The following is a 26,294-nucleotide window of genomic DNA, read 5'->3' on the forward strand; positions in this document are numbered from 1 at the left end:
ATGTTTCATTATGGCCAGTGTGACATTGTTTCATTCGAGAAAGGCCTAATATCTCAGCTTTTTAGCTGGTGATGGGTATGAAATTGGGTAAGTACAGCAATCCCACTGTGGATAGCGGCAATTGGTTAGCTAGCTGCTGGTCTGAACATTCCAAATGTAACCTAAAAGCTTTGTTCAGAGGGGTGCCACACAACTGAAATGACGGAAATAAACACCCAGCTGTGTAATTGCTAATTGTCTCCATGGTGTGAATCTGGGTTTGTTAATACCACGCGTCCTGATAATTCTGTATTATAAAATCTATTATGTATTAGAGGGAGGGATACATGAATATTGAAAGCTTTGTGCAGAGCAGACAATAATCTTTCAATCCGCTACTTTTTGGGGTTGGTATTGTAGGAGACTTATTTTCATATTATTTTTGAAATTCATGTTGATGGCAACAGTGTCAAAGAGCTCCTGAAACACCTCCAATTATGTCACCGAACGACAGCAGTTAGCCTGATGGCATGCTTTTATCTGTGCCAAATGTTCTGTTGTTGGGGTCTTTGAGCTTCTTTGCTCACTTGTTTTTAAACCGAAACTCCTCATTTCTCCTTGAAGTTTTTCAGTCCAGAGTGAGTGTGTGTCATCACGGTGGAAGAAGAACACCAAACTGGGTCAGCCGCATTTAAAATTTAAATTGCCGTTGCACGTACTATAGACTCTGTCACGGGGTAGACAACTATCCCTGGGGGTGTCATTTGGGTAAATAAGTGTGATATGTTTAAAACTGCTCCTCAGATTACTGGAGGCCTCCATGAACCCTGGCAGCCATTTTCATGTATGTGTCAGTGGCCAGGTATTGTACCGTGATTCGAAGAGGCAGAAAGCATCATGGGAGTGAAGGGGGCTTCGTGGACAGATTACACGATGAACCTCTGAACAGGACGGTAATAATTTGGGCCTCTAAAAAGGCATCGACCACTTTTGTAAGGGAAAATGTGAATATGGTAGCTACCACATTTTGCTGATATGCCTCCATAGAAATATTGATATTACTACTACATGTAACACATGACTCATCAAAGTTGAAACAGAAGGTTTTGAATTAGTAGAGTAGAGTAGAGTAGAGTAGAGTAGAGTAGAGCAGAGCAGAGAAGATTAACATTTATTAATCCTGAAGGAAATTTACATTGTGTGTATGCTTTCTTCCCTTCTTCTCTCTCTGTCATAGTCATACAGTACACACAACAACATGCAGACATTTACACACTTGGATAAACACACGAGCGCAAACAGACATACACACTCACGCGCACGCACACGTGCATGAACACACACACACACACACACAAACACACACACACACACACACACACACACACACACACACACACACACACACACACACACACACACACACACACACACACACACACACACACACACACACACACACACACACACACGCACACACACACATTCATTCACTTTAATGAATTTGTCATCAGGATGTCAAAGCGTGTGTATTAAATTCCTTCTATGATCCTGATATGAGCTTAAGGCAGAAAGAAAGATTTAGGTGTAGTATTATCATATCATAGTCTTATTACTACAGATTTATCTTATCATAGTGTTATTCATATGCAAAGAAAAGTAGTGTATGTATAAATGTGTAGTGTGATGCCTAGTCCTGATATATTGCTTAGGGGGGTGCCTCACTTCAGAACTACTTACATGTTGTTGCGAAACTCATCCCTGGTGGCAAGATAGCTTGTACTTGCAGTGGCTCAAATGCCTCAGTGAATAGATCTCATTCCTAGAGCGAACCTGATGACGCATTGGGCGAAACGCGTTGTTCGCTCCGAGAAATAAAGTAAAGAAAAGTAAGGAGTGTGCAGTGTCTCTTGAATTTTGTTCACAGATCTCATTCCTGGCTTGTCTTCTGTCTGTGTTTAGAATTACTGTAAGAGATGATGTCACTAATTGGCTATTTACCCAATTGAAAGGTACAAAGGAAATTGACTGCAATAGTAGCTGGAATTCTACAATACCATCGGAGTCCTTGAGGTTTTGCTGGGAGAATTTATTATAAGGAGCCTACAGCTGTGAACTTTCCTTCTGGATGGCTCAAAGGGATGTGTTGCTGCAGGGAGATACCTCAGAGAGATACGTATGTACTGTATGTTGCAGCAAAGCCACCCAGCTTTTACTATCTCACTTAGTAGTGTGTTTGAACTCAAAGACTATTGTACAGTGCCACAGATTTACTGATACAATACCGTATAAGCACCGGCAGGTGCAGCAGTGAACTGCGGAGTCACGCAGTATACCGTATGGCAAGGATGTTTCCAAGTAGAGGCTGACCCGATCATGCGACAAAAAGTGAAAGCGGGAAAGTGAATAATCTTAAAAGGGATCTTCTGCCAAGTTCAATATGCTGTTGTATTGGTCACGCTATCCTTGACTTGTCAGTACCATTGTCAGTGGCATTTTTCGTCTCAGCCCTTTCCGAGATCAGAGCTATTCTAATGGGGGCAGACTTTGTTTACATTAAAAACCTTCATAACAACATAGGCCTACTCCAAATATTATCCTAAACGGTATTGCGGTTTGCTAGTTGTCTGTTGATGTTGCATACCAATTTTGCATGTTATTGGGAATAAATCATTATAAATTATGTAAACAAACTCAGCCCCCATTACAATGACCATCTCGGAAAAGGCTGAAGAAGAAAAAAAATCTCAGGTACTGTGAGAATAGTGGGTAGTGTGAGCATTACAACTGCATCTCAAAATTGGCAGAAGTTATCCTGTGAGGAACAGCTGGCATTGTGTGTGTCCTTAGAGTTGGGTACATGTTGTTCAGAGTACAAATGAAACCCACATTGAAGGTTGTGGAAAGTCTCCTGACTTTATGCCATAAACATCTTCCTCATATCACATTCCAGTGTCAGACGAGAACACAACATGCCACAAACAATGGTTCAACAACCTCAGGGATATGTTCTTTGTGTTCCCCCCTGACTCTCGTACAAACATTCGCAAACAAGTGTGTTTCTGCATTTTTCCTCATTGAATTAAATGTCACTAGAAGTTGTTGACAAGACATTCAGTGTAATCAGATGTCTTGAGTGGATGCCCATTGATTACTTGTAACAATCTCTCCAAGGTCACACAGGTTTCTAAACCTCACGTTGTCCTCACATATAGGAAATATAGTCTTACAGAACACAACAGAGTCACACAAGAGTGATCATCCATTCAGTCCAGCACTACAGGGAAGCCAAAGTTTGGAGGAAAAGAAATACTCATTTCTTGTGGTCTTGACTGGCAATTGTCATGAGAAGTTTAATAAATTCATTGGCTTGTCAGCCTAGGCTTAACATATAGCAGATGGGATATACGTGTTCCTCCAGTTGGACGGGGGGGGGTTGATGCTGGCATGACCCATTAGCATAGAAATGAAACGGAGTCTAGTCTGGCTTCCTGTTGCTGTTAGGATTAAGTTCAAATCCCTCCCAATTGCCCATAAGACAGTTATAGGACCGGCGCTGACGGATTTTATATTATAGCTCAAATGTATTTCATCTTTCACTTGCTTCATTCCCCATATGATCATGTGGTATGGTGGCCAGCCCATTGCAGCAAAAGGCTTCACCCTGAATATGGCCACTGATTACTTGGCCCAAAGCCTCACAGAGTTGGAGTTATCAATGATGCACAAGATATTGCATTACGGCACATTACATTACTGTACATTACATTATATTACATTACATTACATTACATTACTGTACATTACATTACATTACATTACTGTACATTACATTACATTACATTACATTACATTACTGTACATTACATTACTGCACATTACATCACATTACATTACTGTAAATTACATTACATTACTGTACATTACATTACTGTAGGCTACATTACATTACATGACATGACATGACATGACATGACATGACAGTTAGCAGAAGCTTTTGTGGAACGTGACTTACAACCAAGGATATAATTATACAACTCTTGCAGATACAAAGTGTTTAGGGAATATATAGAACAATAGGTTCAAATGGATGGTGAGGTTAGTTAGTGGGGTTAGAGGTCGTTTTTTAAAGTACATTAGCACAGGGATAAGTAGACACACATACACACATACACACATGCCCACATATCCAACGCACAACATGCGTTAGACCCTAGACTGTCTATAGAGATAGAGTCTATCCCAGATCTGGGTCAGATAGAGACGCCAGTGCAGTAAATAGTCACGGAAGAGGAAAGTCTTTACTTGCTTCTTGAAGGTTGACAGAAATTACCCTAGTCTTGTAGCTTCAGTAATTTCGTTTCACCACTGAGGAACAAGGACCGAGAACAGTTTTGACTGAGAACGCTCAGAGCAGGGGTGTCAAGCTCGTATCCATTATCCTTCAGGTAAGCTGGGGTCATTCCTGAGATGGTATTGTATGCAAGGGTCAAGGCCTTCTGTTTGATCCGGGCAGCCACAGGAAGCCAACGTAACTCGATAAATAGAGGAGTAACATGAGTTCTTTTGGGTTGAGTGAATACCAAACGCGCCACTGCGTTCTGGACCATTTGCAGCGGTTTTAACGCACAAGGAGGTAAACCAGACAGGAGAGGGTTGCGATAATCCAGGCGATAACCATGGTCTGAACCAGCAGTTGCAAGATAATGTCTTGTACCGTTAACAAAACGTCTACATGTAAAATAGCATTTATTATGGTGTATATACTTCTACAATAATAGTCTAAATGTAATTTTGAAAATCACTGGTTTTGCTATAGCAGTCTTGCTCAGAATTGTATGCAAGCTGTAATCATCCACTTAAATATAAGTTATATAGTATAAAACAGCTCTCATGAAGTAGTCACTCAGTGGACAGTGAAATAATGATGTATTTTCTGTGTGGCCATAGGACAGAAGGTGTAACTAATGACCAATGGGTGGCAGTATTGTAAATGTTTACTCTCTATGCTACCTTACAATTATCATTATGTAAATGCATGCATACTCCCTGCACACCTGAGATAACATATGCCAACACAACATATTGCTTCAGCAGACATGATATCAGATAACTGCAGTCACATAAAAAAGTTTGAAAAAGGTATTCACAATCCTTTGTTCAGGTTTCTGAAAGGGGTTTAAAAATAGACAAAGTGTAACCACCTGCCCACAAGCCTGAAGAGAGGAGGATCTGTCCAGGCTGGAAGACGTGTTCTCTGGGGAACTGATTTGTTGGTGGGCAGTTTTCAGAGCATTGTGGCAGACCAGGGGTAGGACTGTGTGTGAGCTCCAAGTTGCAGTATGATAAGAATGCATTGTTCCAGAAGTGCCTGCTTGCTGGCACGTACCCTCCAGATATGTGCATCACTGAGCCAAATGCAGTTTCCCCACAGTGAGTGCACTCAAGGCTTTGGGGAGTAGGGTGCTTTAAAATAACTTATAATGTGCGTGATATGCATATGCTCCATGTATTCATTAAAAAAATGTAAGAGAGTTGCTGGGCAATTAGATCTGGATGTACTACTGCAGTGTTTACATACGGTCCATGAGAAATGGTTCCAGGCAAAAATGTGCTCAAGTCCCGTTCCCCACAAAGTCTACTGCTGCCAGTTCTTTTAAAAGGGACGATACTGTGAAGAATTATAAATGCATGTCACAGTCCCCTCAAGAGTTCTGTGTTGGCCCAGCCCATTTCTCCATGGGCCGCTCTGGCACCGATTGGCCCAAGGGTACCCCATTATACTGCACTGCATATCGCGGGCCCACATAGAGCAAGTAAGCAGCCAACAGATCACAGGCCCCATTCATGTCCGGGGTTGTGCGCAATGCAGCACTGTCAAACAAATCAGTGGGAAGATATTCCCATGTTCGAGTCCATTGGGGAAAAAGAGAGCTGTATTCCCACTGGACTGAAAGTGATTATTTCACAGAAGAGTCTTGAGTCTGGACGCTGTTACTATGATGCTACTGCACTACCCAGCACGGGACGGGAAAATCATGCGGCAGCCACTTGAGATGGCTCAATTTGTTTAAAAAGCAATAGCATAGTCTACTGGTAATACTAAAACACTTTTTTTGGTAGCCCTATTTTGAGAGCCCTTTGTGAATAGACGTTCTACTGTAGCCTCATGAAATAAATTGTGATTTGAGAGAACTCATTTCAGAAATATTTTAGATAGAATAGTAAGACGAAGTATTAGGAAAGGAGACTTAATATTCACAGAGGAATACAGTTAAAGATGGGTTTTTTTTCAAGCTTGCTACAGTTAAAGGGGAAAGACTAGTCCACGTACAGTATATTATAGCCAGTCATGCTGTAAAACAATCCTTTGGTTTGTGAAGCTTTATAAGCTCCAACATCAGTTTAAAAACAATCAGACCTCCACCATAGTTTTTTTCATTCTCTTTTTACATTTTTTTTCTTTGCATGAAACAACTACTAAGTGAGATACAGTTTTCTACAGTTCCCTATGCAGTATATTAAATCTATGCATAATATATGCTATTGTAGATAGAATAAATGCTACTGTAAAATGAGATGTGAGACATATAACAAACCCTATTTGGTGGGGCATGCAGAGAGTGTCTAGGGTATAGGCCTACAGTTATAGTTTCTTTGTTTTCTCAGATGCCCTGTGGACCTATATGTTTTGGATGTGTCAGTGGTTGGCTCTTCTTTGTAAACACAAGACTGTTTTGTATGTAAAATGGAGGGGTCTGACTCGACCACTGCCCTGTAAACATTTTAGCAATTCCACCATAAACCAAATGTGAGGATAACCCGGGTCACAAAAACATCCCAGTAAAAAAAATTACAATAACACAAGACTTCCAGAGTCACTGTCTGTATCTATCCCTTCTAAGAAACTCACTTTGGTCAAAATGCATGAGTTCACCCAAGTCCTCTTTCCCCATGAGTGACAGCACCTGTCTGGATAACCTGTCATAGCTTGTCAAGTCAGTGACACAGGGCGTAGCTGACACATTTCCTTTTCATTTCGCTCTTACTTTTATTTTTATTCCCCTTTCCTAAAACACATTATATTACTGTTCAAAAATGATAATGCAATAACTTAAGCCACATGGACTGATTCCCTGTTTGATGACAACATGTGAATTATTTTTTTTAAAGTCTAACATTAGAGGTCCTCCAGATGACATTTAACATGTTCTCCCCCAAAAATTGCAATATAACATTGCGGAAGGGGGTAGGCCATCAAATCCAGGTGACTTCCCATTTCTCGAGGATAAAAAGTGCTGATTTAAGCTCTTTTAAAGATAGCCATGCCTTTGGATCCACCATTTGCTCAAGATCCAATCTGGGCTGTGGAGAAATGATACACACCTCCTCCTACCTGCCTCAATCTCTAGCATAGGCTCTAGCCTCTGATGTGCACAGATAGCCATCAGTGCTATTACACCATTACATTACATTACATTGCATTTGGCAGACACTTTATAACCAAAGCGACTTTCAAAAGAGGACATAATCATAGCTAACATCACTAGCAAATGCAAAGTGCACAGGACATATACAGAACAACAAGTGCAGATGCAAAGAAGGGTTAGTTTTTTATTTTTATTTTTTAAGGAGTACACAAACAACACACACACAGACACACACACGCACACACACACACACACACACACACACACACACACACACACACACACACACACACACACACACACACACACACACACACACACACACACACACACACACACACACACACACACACACACACACCCTGTCAAGAGTCTGCCCTGGGGCTAGGCCAGCTCAAGCAGTCTAGTAGATACTCACGAAATGAGAACCACATCACAGCTGTAATCAATGTACACTAGGCTGTGTCACTACTCACTTAGCTCTCTGCTGTTCGTTCACAATGCATTACTGCCTAGTTAGGCTAAGTGTAACTGCTTGTGTCTGCATTGGTCAGCACCATAATAGTTCACAGCTGTTTGGTGCCTCGTGGAATTACTTTGTAACATAGCCTCGGCATGTTGTCACCAGTGTTCATTGTTAACAGGCAACGTATACATTCACACATTTGCGCGGGTGTGTATTGTGTTAATTAAAGGTGGGCTTTAAACATTTCCTTGTTTATCCACATACTATTATTATTGCCTATTTCCACATATGTATAGTGTGAGACTCATTATCATCACTATGGCAGTCTAACCCAGCAGGAAAGATCTGTGAGCCACACAATCTCCATGTTCCCATGAGACACCTGCTACACATGTGTGCTATGTTTTAACAGAGGCGATTCTAGTGTCAGTGGGGGCCCCAAGCAAAAACCCAAAAGAATGAACATTCAAAACAAATCGGTGCTATAGTTTAAAGTTGAGCTGTTTTTCACCATGTAGTGGCTTGGGGGCCCCAAGTGGCTGCCTGGCTAGCCTGGTGACAAGATGCGCCTCTGTGTGTTAATAAAGTACATTAGAGGTTTACCAGCTAGCTGGGTTGTTACTCTGAGACTCTGCTCCACTTTAGCAACTGTAATGCATGGCTGTTTCATCTCTCTTTCCCAGATACTCCATTGACTGGAAGAAGGATCTGGAGCAAGCGTTTGACATTGACCCAGAGGAAGGGACTATCACAGTCAGTGAGTTGCTGGACCGGGAGACTGTAACACAACACAACATCACTGTTGTTGCCACTAAAGTTAGTAAGTAGAACATGAATTTATCTTGGGGTTGGGGGAAAAAAGCTGCTGTATATAAATCACTAAAGCTGTACTGCCACCTAGTGGACTTATTTTAGAAAACGTCATATTTGTCTGTGAATGTCTTACATGTGGCATAATATGCTCTGGTATAAACCACCACATTGTTGTGCACAGATACTATTCTGATACTGGGCCTATCTACATGTTTTACTTATCACTATTGGCGTTTGAGTAGTGTGTTCCTGAGAGTATTGTGGTTTAGCAATTCAAATCAAGCAGTAGTGTCTTAGAGGATACTTATCAACTTTGGTACAACTCCAATATAATGTCTATAGCCTACTGTATTTTTTCCTTTATGGTAAGCTGGTAAACTTTGCATGATTTTATTGATGTTAACTGTTTTTAAATGTGCAATCTGTGCATATGAGATTGTAATGGTAGTCTCTGTAATGCAGAATTGATGTTGTTTAACTTTGGAGAGACAATCTACATCATCTCACATGCCTAGAATTGTATATAAGATAACATTCCACTAATTGCTTGCCCTCATACCGACAAATTAAGCCAATATTACTTTTAAATTGAACACATTATTCCATGATACCAGAGAGTAAATGAACACCCTCTAGTACCAAAGGGAATTTGGTTTTCGCAACAAGTCAAACAGCTCTGACTGTAATGTTCACAATACCTATACTTTGATTTGAGGCCCAGTGTGTACTTTTAGTCATTCATATTCATTAAACTTCGGCTTTTTTCGCACACCTCAGCAGGCAGGTGCGTCGGAGATGGCACCATGGGTCACTCAGTAATAGTTTAAAGAAACTCCCGCACACTGCCTGATGAAGGTCTAGTACCGAAACGTCGTTTATTAAAGAAAGAACAGCGAAATGGTCAGTGTGCTGGAATTTCTTTAAACTAAGTCATTCATATTCAAACAAATATATGTTGCACATTCAACAATAGTCACCTATTCCCCAATTGTGAATATCTACCAAGTAATGAACTAATATTTACTGGTATCAACAAAATACAGCAAGTTTGCAGCCAAAGATGTTTACTACTGGAAATTCAAGATGGCAGACAAGGAGCTGGAGAAGATCTAGCCTTTCAAGTGTACATTTCTGAATCATAATGAATACTTTGACAATGATGGTGGAGATACAGAGCATATTCCTGAACAAGATCATGTTTGTGAATGGGCAGCATAAATTCCTAGAAATAAATTACTAAAAAAATACATACTAGGGGTGTAACGGTATACAAAAAATCACAGTTCGGTACCTACCTCGGTTTTGGAGTCACGGTTCGGTACATTTATGGTACAGTATAAATAAAAGGAAAATACATTCAAACTGCTACTTTAGGTCGGAGATTTCAGCAGTGTAAGAAATAGTACTTTTCTCAAAGTCTCACAAAGAACAAGGTTCTACACCTGTTTTTTCTTGCACTCTCTCTCAGCATTCTGCATGAGCCGCTGCATGTAGTGGCAGCATAATGTAAAAACATGAACAGAGTAGCCTGTCACTCTACCTTTCGGTACAGCACTGTTTGGTTCGGTACAGGTCTGTTCGGTTTGGTACAAATACAATAGCCTTCACTGTACCTTTACAGGCTTATTATATACTCTACCTTTAACTGTGACACGGGCACACACACACGCACGCATGCACGCAGGCGCGCACACACACACACACACACACACACACACACACACACACACACACACACACACACACACACACACACACACACACAGTTAAATCCTCTCATGCCTGCTTTATTTACATGGGTAATGTGACGTATTTGTTTTGGTCCAGTTATACTATCGGTGGATTCTGTATGCGTTGCATAAGCCTATAATATGATATAATATAATATAGTATAATATAATATAATATAATATAATATAATATAATATAATATAATAGTTTTCCCCCACAATATTTTATTAAAGGGACACTGTGCAGGAAATGGTCAAAAAGGGTACTGCAACTATGTTGCGAATTGAAACTGGGCTGCCTATTGCCAAATTTGATCTTTTCATGAAAGTTTACAAAGTAATAAACTAATATTTTCTAGTATGGTCCAAGTACAGTTATTTTTGCAGCTAAAAATGGCTATTTCGGGAAATTCAAAATGGCGGACCATGGAGAAGATCCCCCTTTTCATGCAAGAAAAGTGCAATTTTTTCAGTCATAATGAATACTTAGAATTTTATGGTGGTGGTAAGTATTCATGAAAAAGGTAACATTAGTGAATGGGAAGCATGAATTCTGGAAACAAACAACTAAAAATCTCACACAGTGTCCCTTTAATGAAGTACCATAAATGTGCAAAGACTACAGTCTTATTGACCCGTTCAGAAGTTACTGCGTGCGCATTGTTGACTCAAACACACACACACACACACACACACACACACACACACACACACACACACACACACACACACACACACACACACACACACACACACACACACACACACACACACACACACACACACATATACACAAACAGACAGTGCAGACATTGAATAGAGAATACCTGCCGTCCTGAAGCGTGTACGTTTGTAGAAAATAGAGATCCTAAAAATTACACTTGTTACGCTATTCCGAGAGGGACTAGACTGTTCCAGAAGCATAAGAGATGTTTGTGGTTACAAACACAGGAATGCCCCTGTATGTGGCGCCCACCTCATATCTGAAGTTATCGTGACCTGTCCATTTTCTTATCTCGGACAAAAACACCTGGCTTGTTTCTTTACAAATGTGCAATAGATGGTTGATTCTGCTCCAACAATGTGCACGCAGCTTGATGACGTCACAATTGTGTACAAACAGCAAAGGGGTCTACATAGTATGGTCTATTTTTTTACCTGTGCACTTTCACATCTGTCCACATGGTGTCACTGTGTTACTACAGAGCCTGTGAACAGCCTTACAGGGGTGCTTGCCCATGAGATGTTTGTAGTTTACAATCAATTAAATATATCACCATCATCAGGAATGCCCCTGATTGTGGCGCCCACACAGTATATTTTTTTAACCTGTGCACTTTCACATCTGTCCACATGGTGTCACTGTGTTACTGCAGAGCCTACAGCATATGTGCAGCCTTGCAGGGGTTGCTTGTGAGGCAGAGGGTGCAGAGCAGAAATCTCTATGATAATGGGTCTTTTGGTAGCAGACATACAGAATTGATGGACAGTGTTGTTCTGTTGCAGACAACCCACATCTGTTCAGCAAGGCAGCTGTGACAATTACCGTGCTGGATGTCAATGAGTTTGCCCCCGAACTTGTCATTCCACCAGAGACGGTTGTTTGTGAAAATGCCAAAATAGGCCAGGTAAGTGAGTGTGTGTGTGTGTGTGTGTGTGTGTGTGTGTGTGTGTGTGTGTGTGTGTGTGTGTGTGTGTGTGTGTGTGTGTGTGTGTGTGTGTGTGTGTGTGTGTGTGCGTGCGTGTGTGTGCGTGTGCGTGTGTGCGTGTGCGTGCATGTGCGTGTCAGCCTGTGTCTGTGTGCGTTTTGTTTTGTTTCTTTCATTTGTTTGTGTACATTTGTCTGTGCGTTATTTGTTTATGCGGTACCGTATGTTTTTGTGTCAGCTTGAATTTCAAGGGTAACACGGGTCTCTGTCTTGCTATTATTATGTGTCTTCAGTATATGACAGAATAAAAAGGCGTGACAGACAAGTACACTCACAATTAATGGCATTCTATCGGCTCCTCAATATGGAAGCGTTTTGTTTGCGGGGAAGGGAGTGCAGCATGTGTCAAACCGATTCTGAAAATCGCAGTTACTCAATCACTCAACCCCCAGCCAGCGAGTGGGGAAACAGTTATAGAGAATTATTTTTCGCCGACTGGCACACACCAATTATTTCTCCCGCACTCCATCTTCAAAATCCTTCTCCTCCAACAAGGCTGGGATTTGCCCGGCAGTTCGCCGTGAATAGGGGGCTTCAGCGGGGGGGGCTGCAGGCGGGCGGGCGGTGGGGGAGCCGTGAGGGATTGTGTGGCTGTGCAATCTATCCCAATCTCAGTCAGACAGGCCGGCCCTTTATTAGCCGGCCCTCTCTGTCAGAGCAAGGCCAATTCCCCTGCAGGTGTGTGATTGTAAGCTGGCAGCGGGAGCCAGTGTTGCCAGATTGGGCTGTTTCCCACCCAATTGGGCTGCTTTAGGATGACCGTGTGTGGGTAAAAATGGCTTTAGCAGAAAAACCCGCCCAATTTTTACCATAGAAATCAATAGAATTGGGCGGGATTTTGTGCTTCTAGGTGGGTTTTGAGCATTTTTTGGGCTGGAAATCATCAGCCTCATCTGGCAACCCTGGCGGGAGCAGTAGCAGCAGCAGCAGCAGCTCTAGCTCCAGCAGTAGCAGAAGTAGCGATGTAGGTGGTGGTGGTAGGGGGATATTAGTGGTGGGGTTGGTTGTAGTGGCGGGGGTGGCGGTGGTTGGCTGTGGTGGTTGTGGTGCTGGGGGTGTGATCGTGTCTGTCACGGGAGCCGCCTGTGATGTTGCTCCTGCCGCTGTGGGGCTATGACAAAAGGCCCTGTCCATGGTGCTGAAGCACCAGTGTGGGGCAGAGACCGCCTCCGTCTAGCCTCTAGGATTTGCAGCAGCAAAGACAAAAACAGAAGATAACAGAAAGCAAAGCACAGAGACCAATAGCCAAGAGCAGGGCAAAGCCAGCAGATTTGTTTATCCATTATATATGTGCCCTGTGCTTACTCAATAGACAATAAAGGCTAAATCCTTTTTTATTATGCCTCAGTAATTTATGGCTCTACCGTGGCCTGGAGAGGACAGACTGCCAGTGTGTCGGTGCACTTCATTATAACTGGTATTTTGTGGCTACACAACTGGTTTGTTCCGCCAATCAGAGCCGTGTCAGTAGGAGAGCAGAGCTGAGAGATGTAGAAGCCAATGGGCTGTCTACATTTATGTGGATCCGTGACTCTTTTCTGCTCTGTATTCCAGGTGATTCAGATGGTCAGTGCACGGGACACGGATCTTCCTCCTATGGGTCAGAGATTCTACTTCAAGTCACCAAAAGACACCCGCAGTAGGAACTTTACCATACGGGACTTTGGAAGTAAGTCAAAACTTGAACGTGAATATCTGCACTAACCTGTGTGCACCAATCACTGGTTCCAGGGCATAAAGCTAATTCACTTGTTTGTAAATGATATTGTATACTTTGTAATTTATTTATGAAATGCAATTGCACTTCACACTTGCACTGAATCGTGTAAATGTGTAAGGTTTTACAATATCAAGCTTACAATTAAAATTTTACAGATAACAGCATTTCATAAAAAATATACAGTATATAACTGTGCCCCTTCTGAATGAAAAAAAAAACATGAAACTAATCCACAGTACAAAAAAGGTCAGGGATTGCTGGTTTTAGAGACAGTTCCATCTAGTGCTTTAGTGTGAGGCCTATATTTCATGCTTGTCACAGGAATGACAAGCTCAGTGGAAAAAGATGCAGCGCTGGTGGGCATCCCAGCAATAATGCTATTTAGGGCTGTAACGATATTGTATCGAACCGAGAAATCGTGATACACAGAGTCACAATACTGTATCGTGATACAAAGAGGCAGTATCGTGATATGCCCTTTTAACATTTTGATACCCATCTGCCCAGAAAACAACCACATGATATGAAGTGATAGTGCTTCCAAGCTTCAGCATTATTATATAGAAACTTAAAAAAAAATATTAGTAGCATCTTGTAACCTATTCTACCTTTGAACTATCATAGTTTTTATTCATAAAGATTATAATGTTGGCAAATGTAAAATCGAGGGGTGTATCGAACCGTAGGTCATGAATCATGTTACAAACCGAATCGTGAGTTGAGTGTATCGTTACAGCCCTAATGCTATTACATCAAAAAACTGTTCCAAGAACCACACAACCAGGCACTCAACAGCAGCAGCAGTCTCACAAGGCAACTGCCATGCCATGCATACACAAAACAGGTACTACAGTACAGTGTAGCCTGCAAACCAGGGCTGTGTTTCTTGAAAGCGTAGTTGTTAGCCAGTTAGCAACTTCGGCAGTTGCCAATGGGATATTGCATTGCAAACAACAAAGTCGCAAACGTGGTTAGCAACTGTGGCTTCGAGAAATCCACCCCAGCTTCGGTGCCTGTGGCCAATCCCCTCCTGCACCCTTACACACTTTCTATTTTTATTTTTATCCTCATATTCAGCACGCATGCATCTGCTCTGTGCACGGCAGTATGCTAGATGAGAAGGAAGTTGCCTTTGTGATGTTTTACACAGAAGAACAAAGCAGAGTACACTGTGTCCCATTTCGGGGGTGTTTTGTACAGATGCTCTCACCTAGCTGTCAGTCCGGTCCCCATGGCCAAGACGGGGGCCTGGCCCTGTTCCTGCTACATGAGTATCATCAGCTCTGATTCCCACGGACAGAAGCACTCAAGACAGAGCAGCACGCACACAGACACACACAGACACACACACACACAGACACACACACACACACACACACACACACACACACACACACACACACACACACACACACACACACACACACACACAAAGACAAGAAACTCTCTCCCCCTCTCTCACACACACGGGCACAAAAACGCACACGCACACACACACACACACACACACACACACACACACACACACACACACACACACACACACACACACACACACACACACACACACACACACACACGCATAGAAAGACAGCAAACTCTCTCTCTCTCTCTCTCTCACACACACACACACACACACACACACACACACACACACACACACATACACACACACACACACAGAAAAACAGCAAACTCTCTCCTCCCTCTCACGCACACAGATACACACACACACACTCACACACACACACACACACACACGCACGCACACACACACACACACACACACACACACACACACACACACACACACACACACACACACACACACACACACACACACACACACACACCAGCTAGGGGGGTTCTCTCACTCTAATGGGGCCCTGCATTGTCAAGTGCAATGCCCTGGCTGTCCAGGCAGAACAAACCAGGAGAGACAGGATCAGGTGACCTTTGAGCAGAGGACAGGACAGGAGAGGAGAGTCTCGACACATCACCTCCGTGCTGCCGGCCCCGCCACGCCAGACAGCCGCCCGCGCCCGCCCCCCCGCCCGCCAACACGGGCCCTCGCTCCAGGGCCCCCGTGCAGGGCTGGACTGGGGGATAAATAGGGCCCGGGCACTTTTGGATTAAAGGGGGGCCCCTCATTATTATTAGTGCCGGAGAACTGACTCACCGGTGGGCCTCGCACCCTCGTGGGCCCCTATTATCAGTAATGTAAAAAAAAAAAAAATTGGGGGCCCACGAGGGTGCAGGGCCCACCGGGAAATGCCTGCTAGGCCAGATGGCCAGTCCAGCCCTGCCCCCGTGTCCTTGCGTTTCCCTTACCTCACCTCCAGAGATGTGGGCTCAGACTTTTTTTTCTGAGAAGAGAGAGAGTTCTTTTCGGGTGGCGCCAAAACACATCAGTGGAGGTGTGAGACGGTCGGACCGCCTCCCTTCCGCATGTCTCTCACCTGGGAGGATGGCAGAGCCGAAACGATACTATAATGACTCGTACACTAGACTAGGCGCTGGGTACCAACTGAAGACACTTACAGACACTTACACTTATGCGCACGCATCTCACCTTAAGTGTAGGTAAAAGAAATAGGACATTTCTACAGCGTTGACAGAAGGCACATCGCTTGGAATCTGACCGTTTAGTGAAGTACAGGACGGTCTTTGAGGGACTTACTTGTGTAAGCTTGTAATCCGTTTGAGCCAGAACTACTTTCCTGCGCTTACCACGATACTTCAAAGGGGATCAACTTCTCTAACACTTTGGGTAAAATTCTTGCATTTTGGCCGCCTGTAAGCTCTTCTCAAGCGGCGGAGATTAATTGATTAATTGGGTTACACATCTGTAAAGAGGCTGTATCAAGCAAGGGTGATGGCTGGGTCAAGCAAAGCTAAACCTGCAGGGTATACACATGTGGCATTAGTCCCCATACGACCCTCCTCATCCCAACCCACAGCATCCACATTAGCCTTCCTCACAATGTTAGCAAGCAAGTTCTGCTTTGAAATGAAGCAGGTACTGTGTAATAGACTACCAGTCTCAGGCAGAGAACAATGGTGTGGGCCCCACCGTGCTGCAAATGGTAGGGCACCCTTCTACTATGCGGCCGACCCGGGTTCGATTCCGGCCCAGGCCCTTTGCCGACACGTCCCTGTCTCTCTCTCTCAACTCGCTTCCTGTCACCACCTTCACTGTCCTGTCCTATCGAACTAAAAAATAAAACCCCCAAAATTAGAAAAAAGAAAACAATGGTGTGTATGTGTTGGTCTATGCCATCTTACTGCTACTTATACCTGCTTAAATGCACAGAATCACAGGTGTCTGACGTCGCATGAAAAAGGGCTCAACGCAGAAGTCAAGCATTCATAACATGTGTGTTTCTCACTGTTCAATTTTGGATCTTGGTTACGTCCTGTTGCTCCCATCTGTTCCATCTGAGTATCTCATCTCTCTCACACACACATCCTCTCCCTTACTCTTCCTCACCCTCTCTCTTGTTCCTTTCTCTCTCTCTCTCTCTCTCTCTCTCTCTCTCTCTCTCTCTCTCTCTCTCTCTCTCTCTCTCTCTCTCTCTCTCTCTCTCTCTCTCTCTCTCTCTCACTCTCTGCCTCTCTGTCACACACCCTATCCCTTTCTCTTTCTCACCCTCTCTCCTGTTTCTCTCTCTGCCTCTCTCTCACATCCTCTCCCTTTCTCTTCCTCACCCTCTCTCTTGTTCCTCTCTCTCTCTCTCTCTCTCTCTCGTTCCTCTCGCTCTCTCTCCCACTCTCTCTCACACCCTCTCCCTTTCTCTTTCTCACCCTCTCTCCTGTTTCTCTCTCTCCGTCTCACACATACCCCTCTCCCTCCTCCATCCACCCCTGTGCCCCCCTTCCCCCCTTCCCTCTCTCCCCTTCCAGACAACACGGCAGGCGTGGTGACCCGGCGGTCGGGCTTCCGGCGGCAGCAGCAGCGCTGGTACACGGTGGGCGTGGTGGTGGAGGACGGCGGCTACCCGGTGCTGAGCAGCACGGCCACGCTGTCGGTGCAGGTGTGCTCGTGCGGGCCGGGCGGGGCGGGCGCGCTGGTGTCGTGCGGCGCCGAAGCCGTGTTCCTGCCCGTGGGCCTGAGCACGGGGGCGCTGGTGGCCATCCTGCTGTGCGTCGTCATCCTGCTGGGTGAGTGGCAGACACCCACCTAACAACACCTACCGTACCTGGCAACGCGAGAGGATTGGAGAGCCATGGCAACCTGAGCAAGAAAGAAAAAAACAAAACAAAACAAAAACAAAGAGGGGGGAAAAAAGCGACATGGTTCCCTCGCTGTATGAAGCAGGTGTCTCGGTGGAGTAGCCACACAGCCACACAGAGGGATCGCTTTGTATGGTTCACCAAACCAAATTAACTAGGGGATGCTGATTGTCACACGCACGCACGCACGTTGCACGCATGCATGCACCTGCACGCACATTCACACCAGGGAAAACATGCAAAGTACATGGCTATCCCCAAACATTCTTGTTACCTGATGCTGTGTAGTGCAATATTTTTGTCCAATGGAAAATGAGACCAGCACACATGACAATTTTCCACTTGGGGGAGCTGGAGTGAAATGTGATTTGAGAATGCGGTTCAATCTAGAACAAATAATGAATTAAATTTCTAAGAGTGGCTGTGGTTAAGAGAAAAATCCCTGAAAAATGGCAACAGACCTGTTTTTTTTCTCAAGAACATGGAAGAGGCTTTTAACTAGTCTCTAACAGCTATCTGGCGTTCACTGGAAGAGAGAGTATTAGTCTTTTGTATTTTGTGTTTGAAGGGCTGTGTGTGTGTGTGTGTGTGTGCGTGTGCGTGCGTGCGTGCGTGGTGCGTGCGTTAAGACTCTGGGCTGAGGCTGGGGGGGTGGGGGTGGGGGTGGGGTTAGTGAGGGAATAAAATCAAGGAGAGTTTGCCTCCCATCTTCCCTCCCTGAGAAGAGAACTGCACTGCTACAATGGTGACAGACAGCATGTCAAAACCGCATTACGCCTGGCCCCGGGCTGCCATTCCCTTTAGTTCCGCTCCGAATGAGAGCAGCAGAAGAAAGAGGGAAATCAGCTAATGGATCCACACCACCACACGTGACTTTCCCACCACTCCGTTTTGAACATGTGGCATTCCACTTCCTTTCTGGTAGTCATCATGCCCTGCTTTCTTTGTAATGAATGGAAACAGTTCTGTGTTTGATTAAATAGCACATTTATTTTGGAGCACTTTAGGCGATAAGGACGTATAAAACTAATGGGGAATTGAGAGTCGGTGTGATATGGGTAATTGAGAGATATTCACTGTGATGTTACATAACTGGCACGACTGACAGTGCTATCTGAAGCATGATGCCTTTACTGATATGTCTACGTGTGCGTGTGTGTGTGTGTGTGTGTGTGTGTGTGCGTGTGTGCGTGTGTGTTTCAAACACAGTGATAGTGGTGCTGTACGTGGGCTTGCGGCGGCACAAGGACAAGGAGGCTCTGATGTCGTCCAAGGAAGACATCCGGGACAACGTGATCCACTACGATGACGAGGGAGGCGGCGAGGAGGACACGCACGCCTTTGACATCGGAACGCTACGGAACCCGAAAGCCGCGCAAGAGACGGCGCTGCGGAGGGACGTGAGGCCCGACGGGCGCTCCCTCTCGGACCTTGCCGGCGCCGCCGGGGCCTGCTCCGAGGACAGCGAGGACATCCGGGCGTACATCCACCAGCGGCTCACGGAGAACCACGCCAGCGGCTCCGCAACGCCCTACGACTCGCTGGCCACGTACGCGTACGAGGGCGACGGGTCGGTGGCCGAGTCCCTCAGCTCCATTGAGTCATGGGACGCCCCTCCCGAGGAGGAGTTTGAGGGCATTAGTGACTGGGGCCCACGCTTTAAAACCCTGGCCGGCCTCTTCGGGGACCAGGAGGCCCAGGCCAAAGAGGTCAGTGACAGCAAGGACTCCCACTGACAAGAAAGAGAACTATACAATTCACACAAAAAAGAGACTCCATGTTTGTATTAGATTATAATGAATGAGTTTGTTTATTTGTTTGGAACACCTAAGGAGCACACAGAAAAGGAAACGGTATGACATCAACAAAAAAAGAGAGACTTTTTCTGGCTTTGATTTCCCCTTTTCCTTTTTTTTTGTTATCTCTGTCACTCTCTTATGTTTCTGTGGATTGCTGTCACTGTAGTCTGGAGCAAGACTCTCCTTCTGAAATACTAGACTTTGTCATTTGTTTGTTGTTGATGTTTTCAGAAAAAAAGAGTTAGTAGTGTGTCTATCTTTGGACTTTTCTGTGTATCCTTTGATATATCATTAAGTGCCTCAGGAAGAGTGGTTTTGTAAGTCTATGCTGTACTCCATCTATTCAGCCCTGCAAAATAAAACGCTACGCTATGTAGCGATCTCGCAATTCATAGTAAACAGCAGAACTGTCATATGGAAAGAACGGATATTGCACTCAATACCTCCTACCCTTCAATTTGCCAAATGCATTGCAAAATTACAGTGGACTGTAACTGTTTATAAATAAACACACTGAACAGAAAATACATTTTTGTAATACCTGTACAAATGAATAAAAACATGTTAACGAGGGGAAAAAATACAGTGTGTGAAGTTGCCAACTAATTATTCTATATGCACTTTCTGCTACACCCACATTTTCCAACAACTTGGCATCTTTCAATAAATTAATTGCGTTTCACTTTTTCTTTATTGATCATTATAACTCCACCCAGAGTAATGTTGCAGAGGCTGGCAACATATTGTGGAGAGACGGCACATATAAGAGTTTCCCTTTGCATCAAAACAGCTAAATAGCCTTATATGTCAGAACACGGATGGTAAGGTTTTGCAGCGTCACATAGCTCCCAGCTAAATAATAGCACATCCGTAGTATTTTGTGTCTACTATCTGTTTTCACATGGCTGGTGCACTGCTATTATAATATTTATAATACAGAGCGTTCAACATGGTCATGGCATTGTTGGAAGTTGTATTGCCCTTGTCTTGCTCCAGTCATTTGCTACTGAAGCTGGAGGGAAAATGAAGATTTTTTTTTTGGTCCACTGACAGACTCTGAACCAGACGGATGCTACTGAGGCAAAATATTTATTCGGATTTCTAGAGAGCTGGAGGCTAATCCTTGGTCCAGCATTGCTGTAGGATTAAGTTTAGGGCAAAACTTTTATATATCAATTACAGTACTTTAACATTTTTTTGCGTTTTGACAAGTCTTTGCAACCAAAGCGCATGACGTATAGGCGGTTGCTCAACCTATTGACTGTATAGGTTCGACCAGACATTAACTGCATTCCCAGTGAATCGACCCTTATATTACAGTATTTCTCAATTGGTTTTGTACATTTTTCTCAACAGAATAATCATTCTCAAAGCTTCTTGTTCAATTGTGACTTCCTGCTGTTATCTGTGCACATGGTAAAATACGTTTCTCATAGTTTTCAGCATTTAGCAAATGCTTTCATCACCATACAGATGGTTGTGTACAATTCTCAGCTTTTTCGTTCATCATCAGTTGCTTTTGTCATATCACTCAAAAAGCATTGTCACTGAATACACAAAACTATCTCAAACCCCAAAACATTTAGGCCCATAGTTTAAGTGTTGACATGCAAAATGATTTACCAACCTGCCATAATGTGTTAAGCACTGTATAATTTCCATTGGATTTTTGTCTATAAATGTGATCTGAATTGGTAAATTGCTCGCTGGTAAATATTGACTCTCTCTAATCAAAAGCAGTAGAAGGGAAAGAGAAAATGATACAATGACTAACCATTCTGCTGGCACTGACGCGTTCATTGACACAAAAACTTGGTTTTGAAAGATAAACTAAGGGTTTTGAGTAAGAGACGCGGTTTTGCAGGTCATCCACGGTGTTTTGCCATTTGTTAAAGCTGTTTTGAGAATGAATATTATGTTTTGCAAATTGCGAGAGAGATTCGAGAAATGTACAAAACCAATTGAGAAAAACTGTAAAGGGACAGTTAGGGATTTTTTGACGTGAATCTGTATGGCATCTTGCACCCACAATGATTTTCTGTCACTAGGTACCTTTGCAGGCGGTGAAGTGGAGGCGGAGGCTGAACAGGTTTGTGTTGCAACCTTGGATTTTTGTTAGAATAGTTCTAATGTACAATCGATGATTTACAGTGCAGGTTTACAGTTTCTCTCAATTGGTTTTGTACATTTCTCGAATCTCTCTCGCAATTAGCAAAACATAATATTAATTCTCAAAACAGCTTTAACAAATGGCAAAACACTGTGGATGACCTGCAAAACCACGTCTCTTGCTCAAAATCCTCAGTCCTCAGTTTTTGTGTCAATGAACACGTCACTGCCAGCAGAATGGTTAGTCATTGTGTCATAGTGTATGGACAAGCTAGTCAAATCATTTTGTCACATAAAAAAATGGCACAATGACAAAAGCAATTGATAAAGTACGCAAAAACTGAGAATTGTACACAACCATTTGCATGGTGATGAAAGCACTTGCTAAATGCTGAAAACTATGAGAAACGTATTTTACCATGTGCACAGGTAACAGCAGGAAGTCACAATTGAGCAAGAAGTTTTGAGAATTGATTGATTGATTATTCTGCTGTGCGAAATGTACAAAACCAATTGAGAAAAACTGTAAAATGAATGAATTAACACGGCCCTTCCATGGCCTAATGGTAGGGCACTTGTTTACTATGCGGCCGACCCGGGTCCTTTCCCCGTCTCTCTCTCCCCACTCGCTTCCTGTCACCATCTTCACTGTACTATCATAAATAAAGGCCAAAAAAAATCTAATAAAAATGAGCTGACTCGTGGGTCAAAGACAATGAACACAAAAGTATAGGATTCTAAATCCAAAATAAATAGCGCCAAATCAAAAGTAAAGTCACCTGAATACAGAAATTACAAAGCAATGAATGAAACTAGTAAAGGAAATATCTAAAACACTACAAAATAAACACTATGCTTTGCTCATTTTGCCTCCACATAACTGACTGAATCCAGTGTGAAATGCATTGTACCTGTATTTCTGTATTTTTGGATGATTGGAACTCCAAACTAAAAATCGGATTGGACTATACAACTCAAAATTGGATTCAAGCCCAAAAACCTGTCAGGACTGACAAATTTGAGGCAAAGTCAGTTTGAAAACGTAGTGTGCACACGCCATGACATAAGGTGTCAGTATCCTGATACAACTACTGTATGAGAATTGCTGACAAGGCTCTCTCTTCAGTGGAATAATTCCTGACACCCTGCACAGTCAGACAACACTGGGATTTTTGGGATTAATAATGATCTAATCATTTTCAAAAATAAACAAATGGCAAGATAAAATATTTCTGATGAACAATATTTCATGAGCACACAGTTTTAACATGCACAGGCAACTACTGCTACTGCTAGCTACTGTTGGGGCCTTTCGTAATTGCACTGGATTAGGGAGATTCGTTTGGTGCTCTCATCCTCTCGGCGTGACGCCTCTGTCAGAATGATGCATCACCTGCATCCCGCATGGCATGGCCATCTATGACGTGCTTTGTGGTTTTTTGTGGAAACTGAATGGAGCGAAGCGGGCTAAATGGACTGACAGCTTTGAAGGTGGGGGGTGGAGGTCGACATGAAAGGTAGCTTTACACTGAGGCGCTGAAAGGGAGATCACTGATTTCTAAATGTGACTGATGTGGCCTGCCTCCAGTGGGCTCAGCACCTACTTTATGCCATCTTGGGTGGGGGACTCATTCATAAATGCCAAGTTCTTTTTGTGCCTTGTAATTAAGATAAGTGAGATTACCTAGATTACTACAATTATGAAAAATATCATGGAACTAAAATAAGCTTTACCCTTCTGCTTCATCAGAATACATCTTTAAAACGCTGACCATTGGGTCAGCCATTGGTTTGAAAAACACTTAAGGCCTACAGTATATGCAATTTACCTTAAAGCTTTATTATGAGAATGCCTAACGTAGTGTGCATTACTCTTTCCACCACGTTCACTAAATTGCTCAGTGAGTTTATGGATGCCACTTCAGGAATTTGGGAAACATCTTGAACAAGCTATAGCAGATGGCAAATCCAAATTACCATAACAAAGCCATTCTTTTAATTCCAGAAAGTGGCAAGCATTGCAAGCCATAGGCCTACCATAATGCTTATTGAACCATATCCATGAGTTTGACTTAATGTCCAGTGGTAACATGGATCAGGGCATTTTTAGGTGGAACTACGCCTGGAAAGGTCAATGACAGTCTATGAGGAATTCGGGACATCACAGCTTTCTAACTGTAAATCAGATATTAAATATTGCTATTTACATATGAAGAACAAATGGTCTAAAGTTATATGAACTATATGCATTAACCGATGTGGCCATTTAATATATCATTAATCAAACTATTTAAAATCACCTAGAACCAGCGGGCAATCTAGCCAGAGCATGTCAAGCAAATCAACAATTAGTCTTCTTTTCAACCATTAGAAGGCTTGAAATGACTCCACTTTAGTGGAAGTTGAAAAAAGACCCATGACATTAAAACAAGACATTAGGGAGCTTTGAAAGTCTATACGTGCATCCGAAAGTCCCTATACCTTCCTATGGCTTCCTAGGAAGTGCCTATGTAGTAAATTAGAATACCCTTGTACGCTTTCAACCAGGAGGTGAATGGTACCTGGATAACTTTCTATATCAGGTCATATTTGCAGTAAACAAACTATGGTGACTTTGCTATCCCAGAGGTCAGCGGGAGTTTCACAACTTTATGGCCATTGGTCATTAGTACCATCAGGGGAAGCCCCTCAGCAACCAGTCTGGTTCAAAGGTTATGTAAATGACGTTGCTGTAGTAGGCCTACATCCACTTTGTGCTTGCTAGTGTGCTGGTTTTCTACGTAGAAGCTACTGGTGAGGAGACAGTGCCTACTAGGTTTCTGATGCACCCTATAAGTCACTGACCAAATAGGTAGACATGAAACCTGGCCCAGACTAGCCAGTGGTAGCCACTAGTGGCTATCCAGCCTGTTGTCAAATAACAAAGATGATGCTATGTTGACAACTATCATTTTGCACAATCATTTAACAAGCCAAAAATTGCTCAACATTTTGCTGGTAGAGGAGTAGATCAATTTCACTGTCTTCCACACATATGTTGGACACATGTCTCATTCTTTCACAATTTTGTGTAAAAAAAAAAGCAGCATAAAACTGCATGCAACTTGGTCTTTGAACCCGCAAAAAGAAGAGGAAAACACAGTTCCACACTTTCACATTTGAGATTATTGTGCATCAATATTATGACGTTGTACTATGATGTCATTGAACAGTAGTGGTTTAAAACCGTAATCTTTATTGTTTCCTGTCGTGGTGGCCACACTGGAAGACTGGGAGAAGAGCTGCAACTGCTGCTAAAGAAGCTGCTACTGTACTTTACCTCACACTTACAGTACACTACTCTAGGAATACAGGCCAAGGTTCAAAGGACTTAAATGGTCCTATCCAATATTGCATTTTGTATTTAAAGGCCAACTTCCATTATAAAACAGTTTTACTCGTTCCTTTTAAAAAACGGACGGTCACCCCAAGTTAAACTCACATGCAAGGCCTCATAGTGGTGCGTCACCTCGCCTGGCTGTGATTCCCAATTGACATAAACAATGCAGAGCCAGGAGCGAATCACGAAAGCCTGTCTGTTTTGCGTCACATCAAAAGAAGGCGTTGCCCACATGGGTTTATGTCTACCCATTTTTCTAAAAACATGTAGAGTATTATTATACTTTTGTTCTGCTTGTTTTCAAAACAAGCAACGCCTGGTGGCCCGAAACCTAGCTTAGCCTAGCTATCAGCTGGTTGCTACTCTCAGATACACACAGAGCACACAGCCAGTTTACATACAGCCTCCCCACTCTAGTCGACCCATGCCTGCAGTTCGCCTAGGGGTCGCTGTCGAGAGAGCACAGCCCTGAATGGAGCCTGCACGCCTCCGTTGGCACCCCTATAGTGCAGTACCACCCGGGGAAGTGGTGAGTCGATAACCTTTAGAATCTCTCTGCAGAGCAGGAGGAGGGAGCCAATCAGAGACGGATATCCCCAAGAAATCTGGAAAACCCTCTAATTTGTCCACAAACCACCTACTAGCTTGCAAACTTGGTTTGGAACAAAGGAACCAGAAAGTTTTTTTAAACAGGACCAACACGTAACGCATTTAATAACAATGGGGGACACAGCAGAATTAATGAAATAATGATAATTTAAAAAATATGATCAACACAACAACCCTCAACACACACACACACACACACACACACACACACACACACACACACACACACACACACACACACACACACACACACACACACACACACACACACACACACACACACACACACACACACACACACACACACACACACACACA

At 43.3% G+C, this 26,294-nt stretch overlaps 1 protein-coding gene across 1 annotated transcript in view; it reads left to right on the top strand.

Annotated features, from left to right (window-relative positions):
- cdh12a (cadherin 12a) overlaps nucleotides 1-20,447 on the top strand; it is a 53,342-nt gene extending 32,895 nt beyond the window's left edge. Inside the window, exons 8-12 of the mRNA XM_063219053.1 lie at nucleotides 8,559-8,695; nucleotides 11,925-12,046; nucleotides 13,682-13,796; nucleotides 17,751-18,008; nucleotides 19,290-20,447. Coding sequence (XP_063075123.1) covers nucleotides 8,559-8,695; nucleotides 11,925-12,046; nucleotides 13,682-13,796; nucleotides 17,751-18,008; nucleotides 19,290-19,816 — 1,159 coding nt within the window. The 3' untranslated portion in view covers nucleotides 19,817-20,447. The remainder of the gene's footprint in view (nucleotides 1-8,558; nucleotides 8,696-11,924; nucleotides 12,047-13,681; nucleotides 13,797-17,750; nucleotides 18,009-19,289) is intronic.
- Nucleotides 20,448-26,294: the final 5,847 nt, after the last annotated feature.

Source organism: Engraulis encrasicolus, chromosome 16 (assembly GCF_034702125.1).
Source record: "Engraulis encrasicolus isolate BLACKSEA-1 chromosome 16, IST_EnEncr_1.0, whole genome shotgun sequence".
Lineage (NCBI taxonomy): Eukaryota > Metazoa > Chordata > Actinopteri > Clupeiformes > Engraulidae > Engraulis > Engraulis encrasicolus.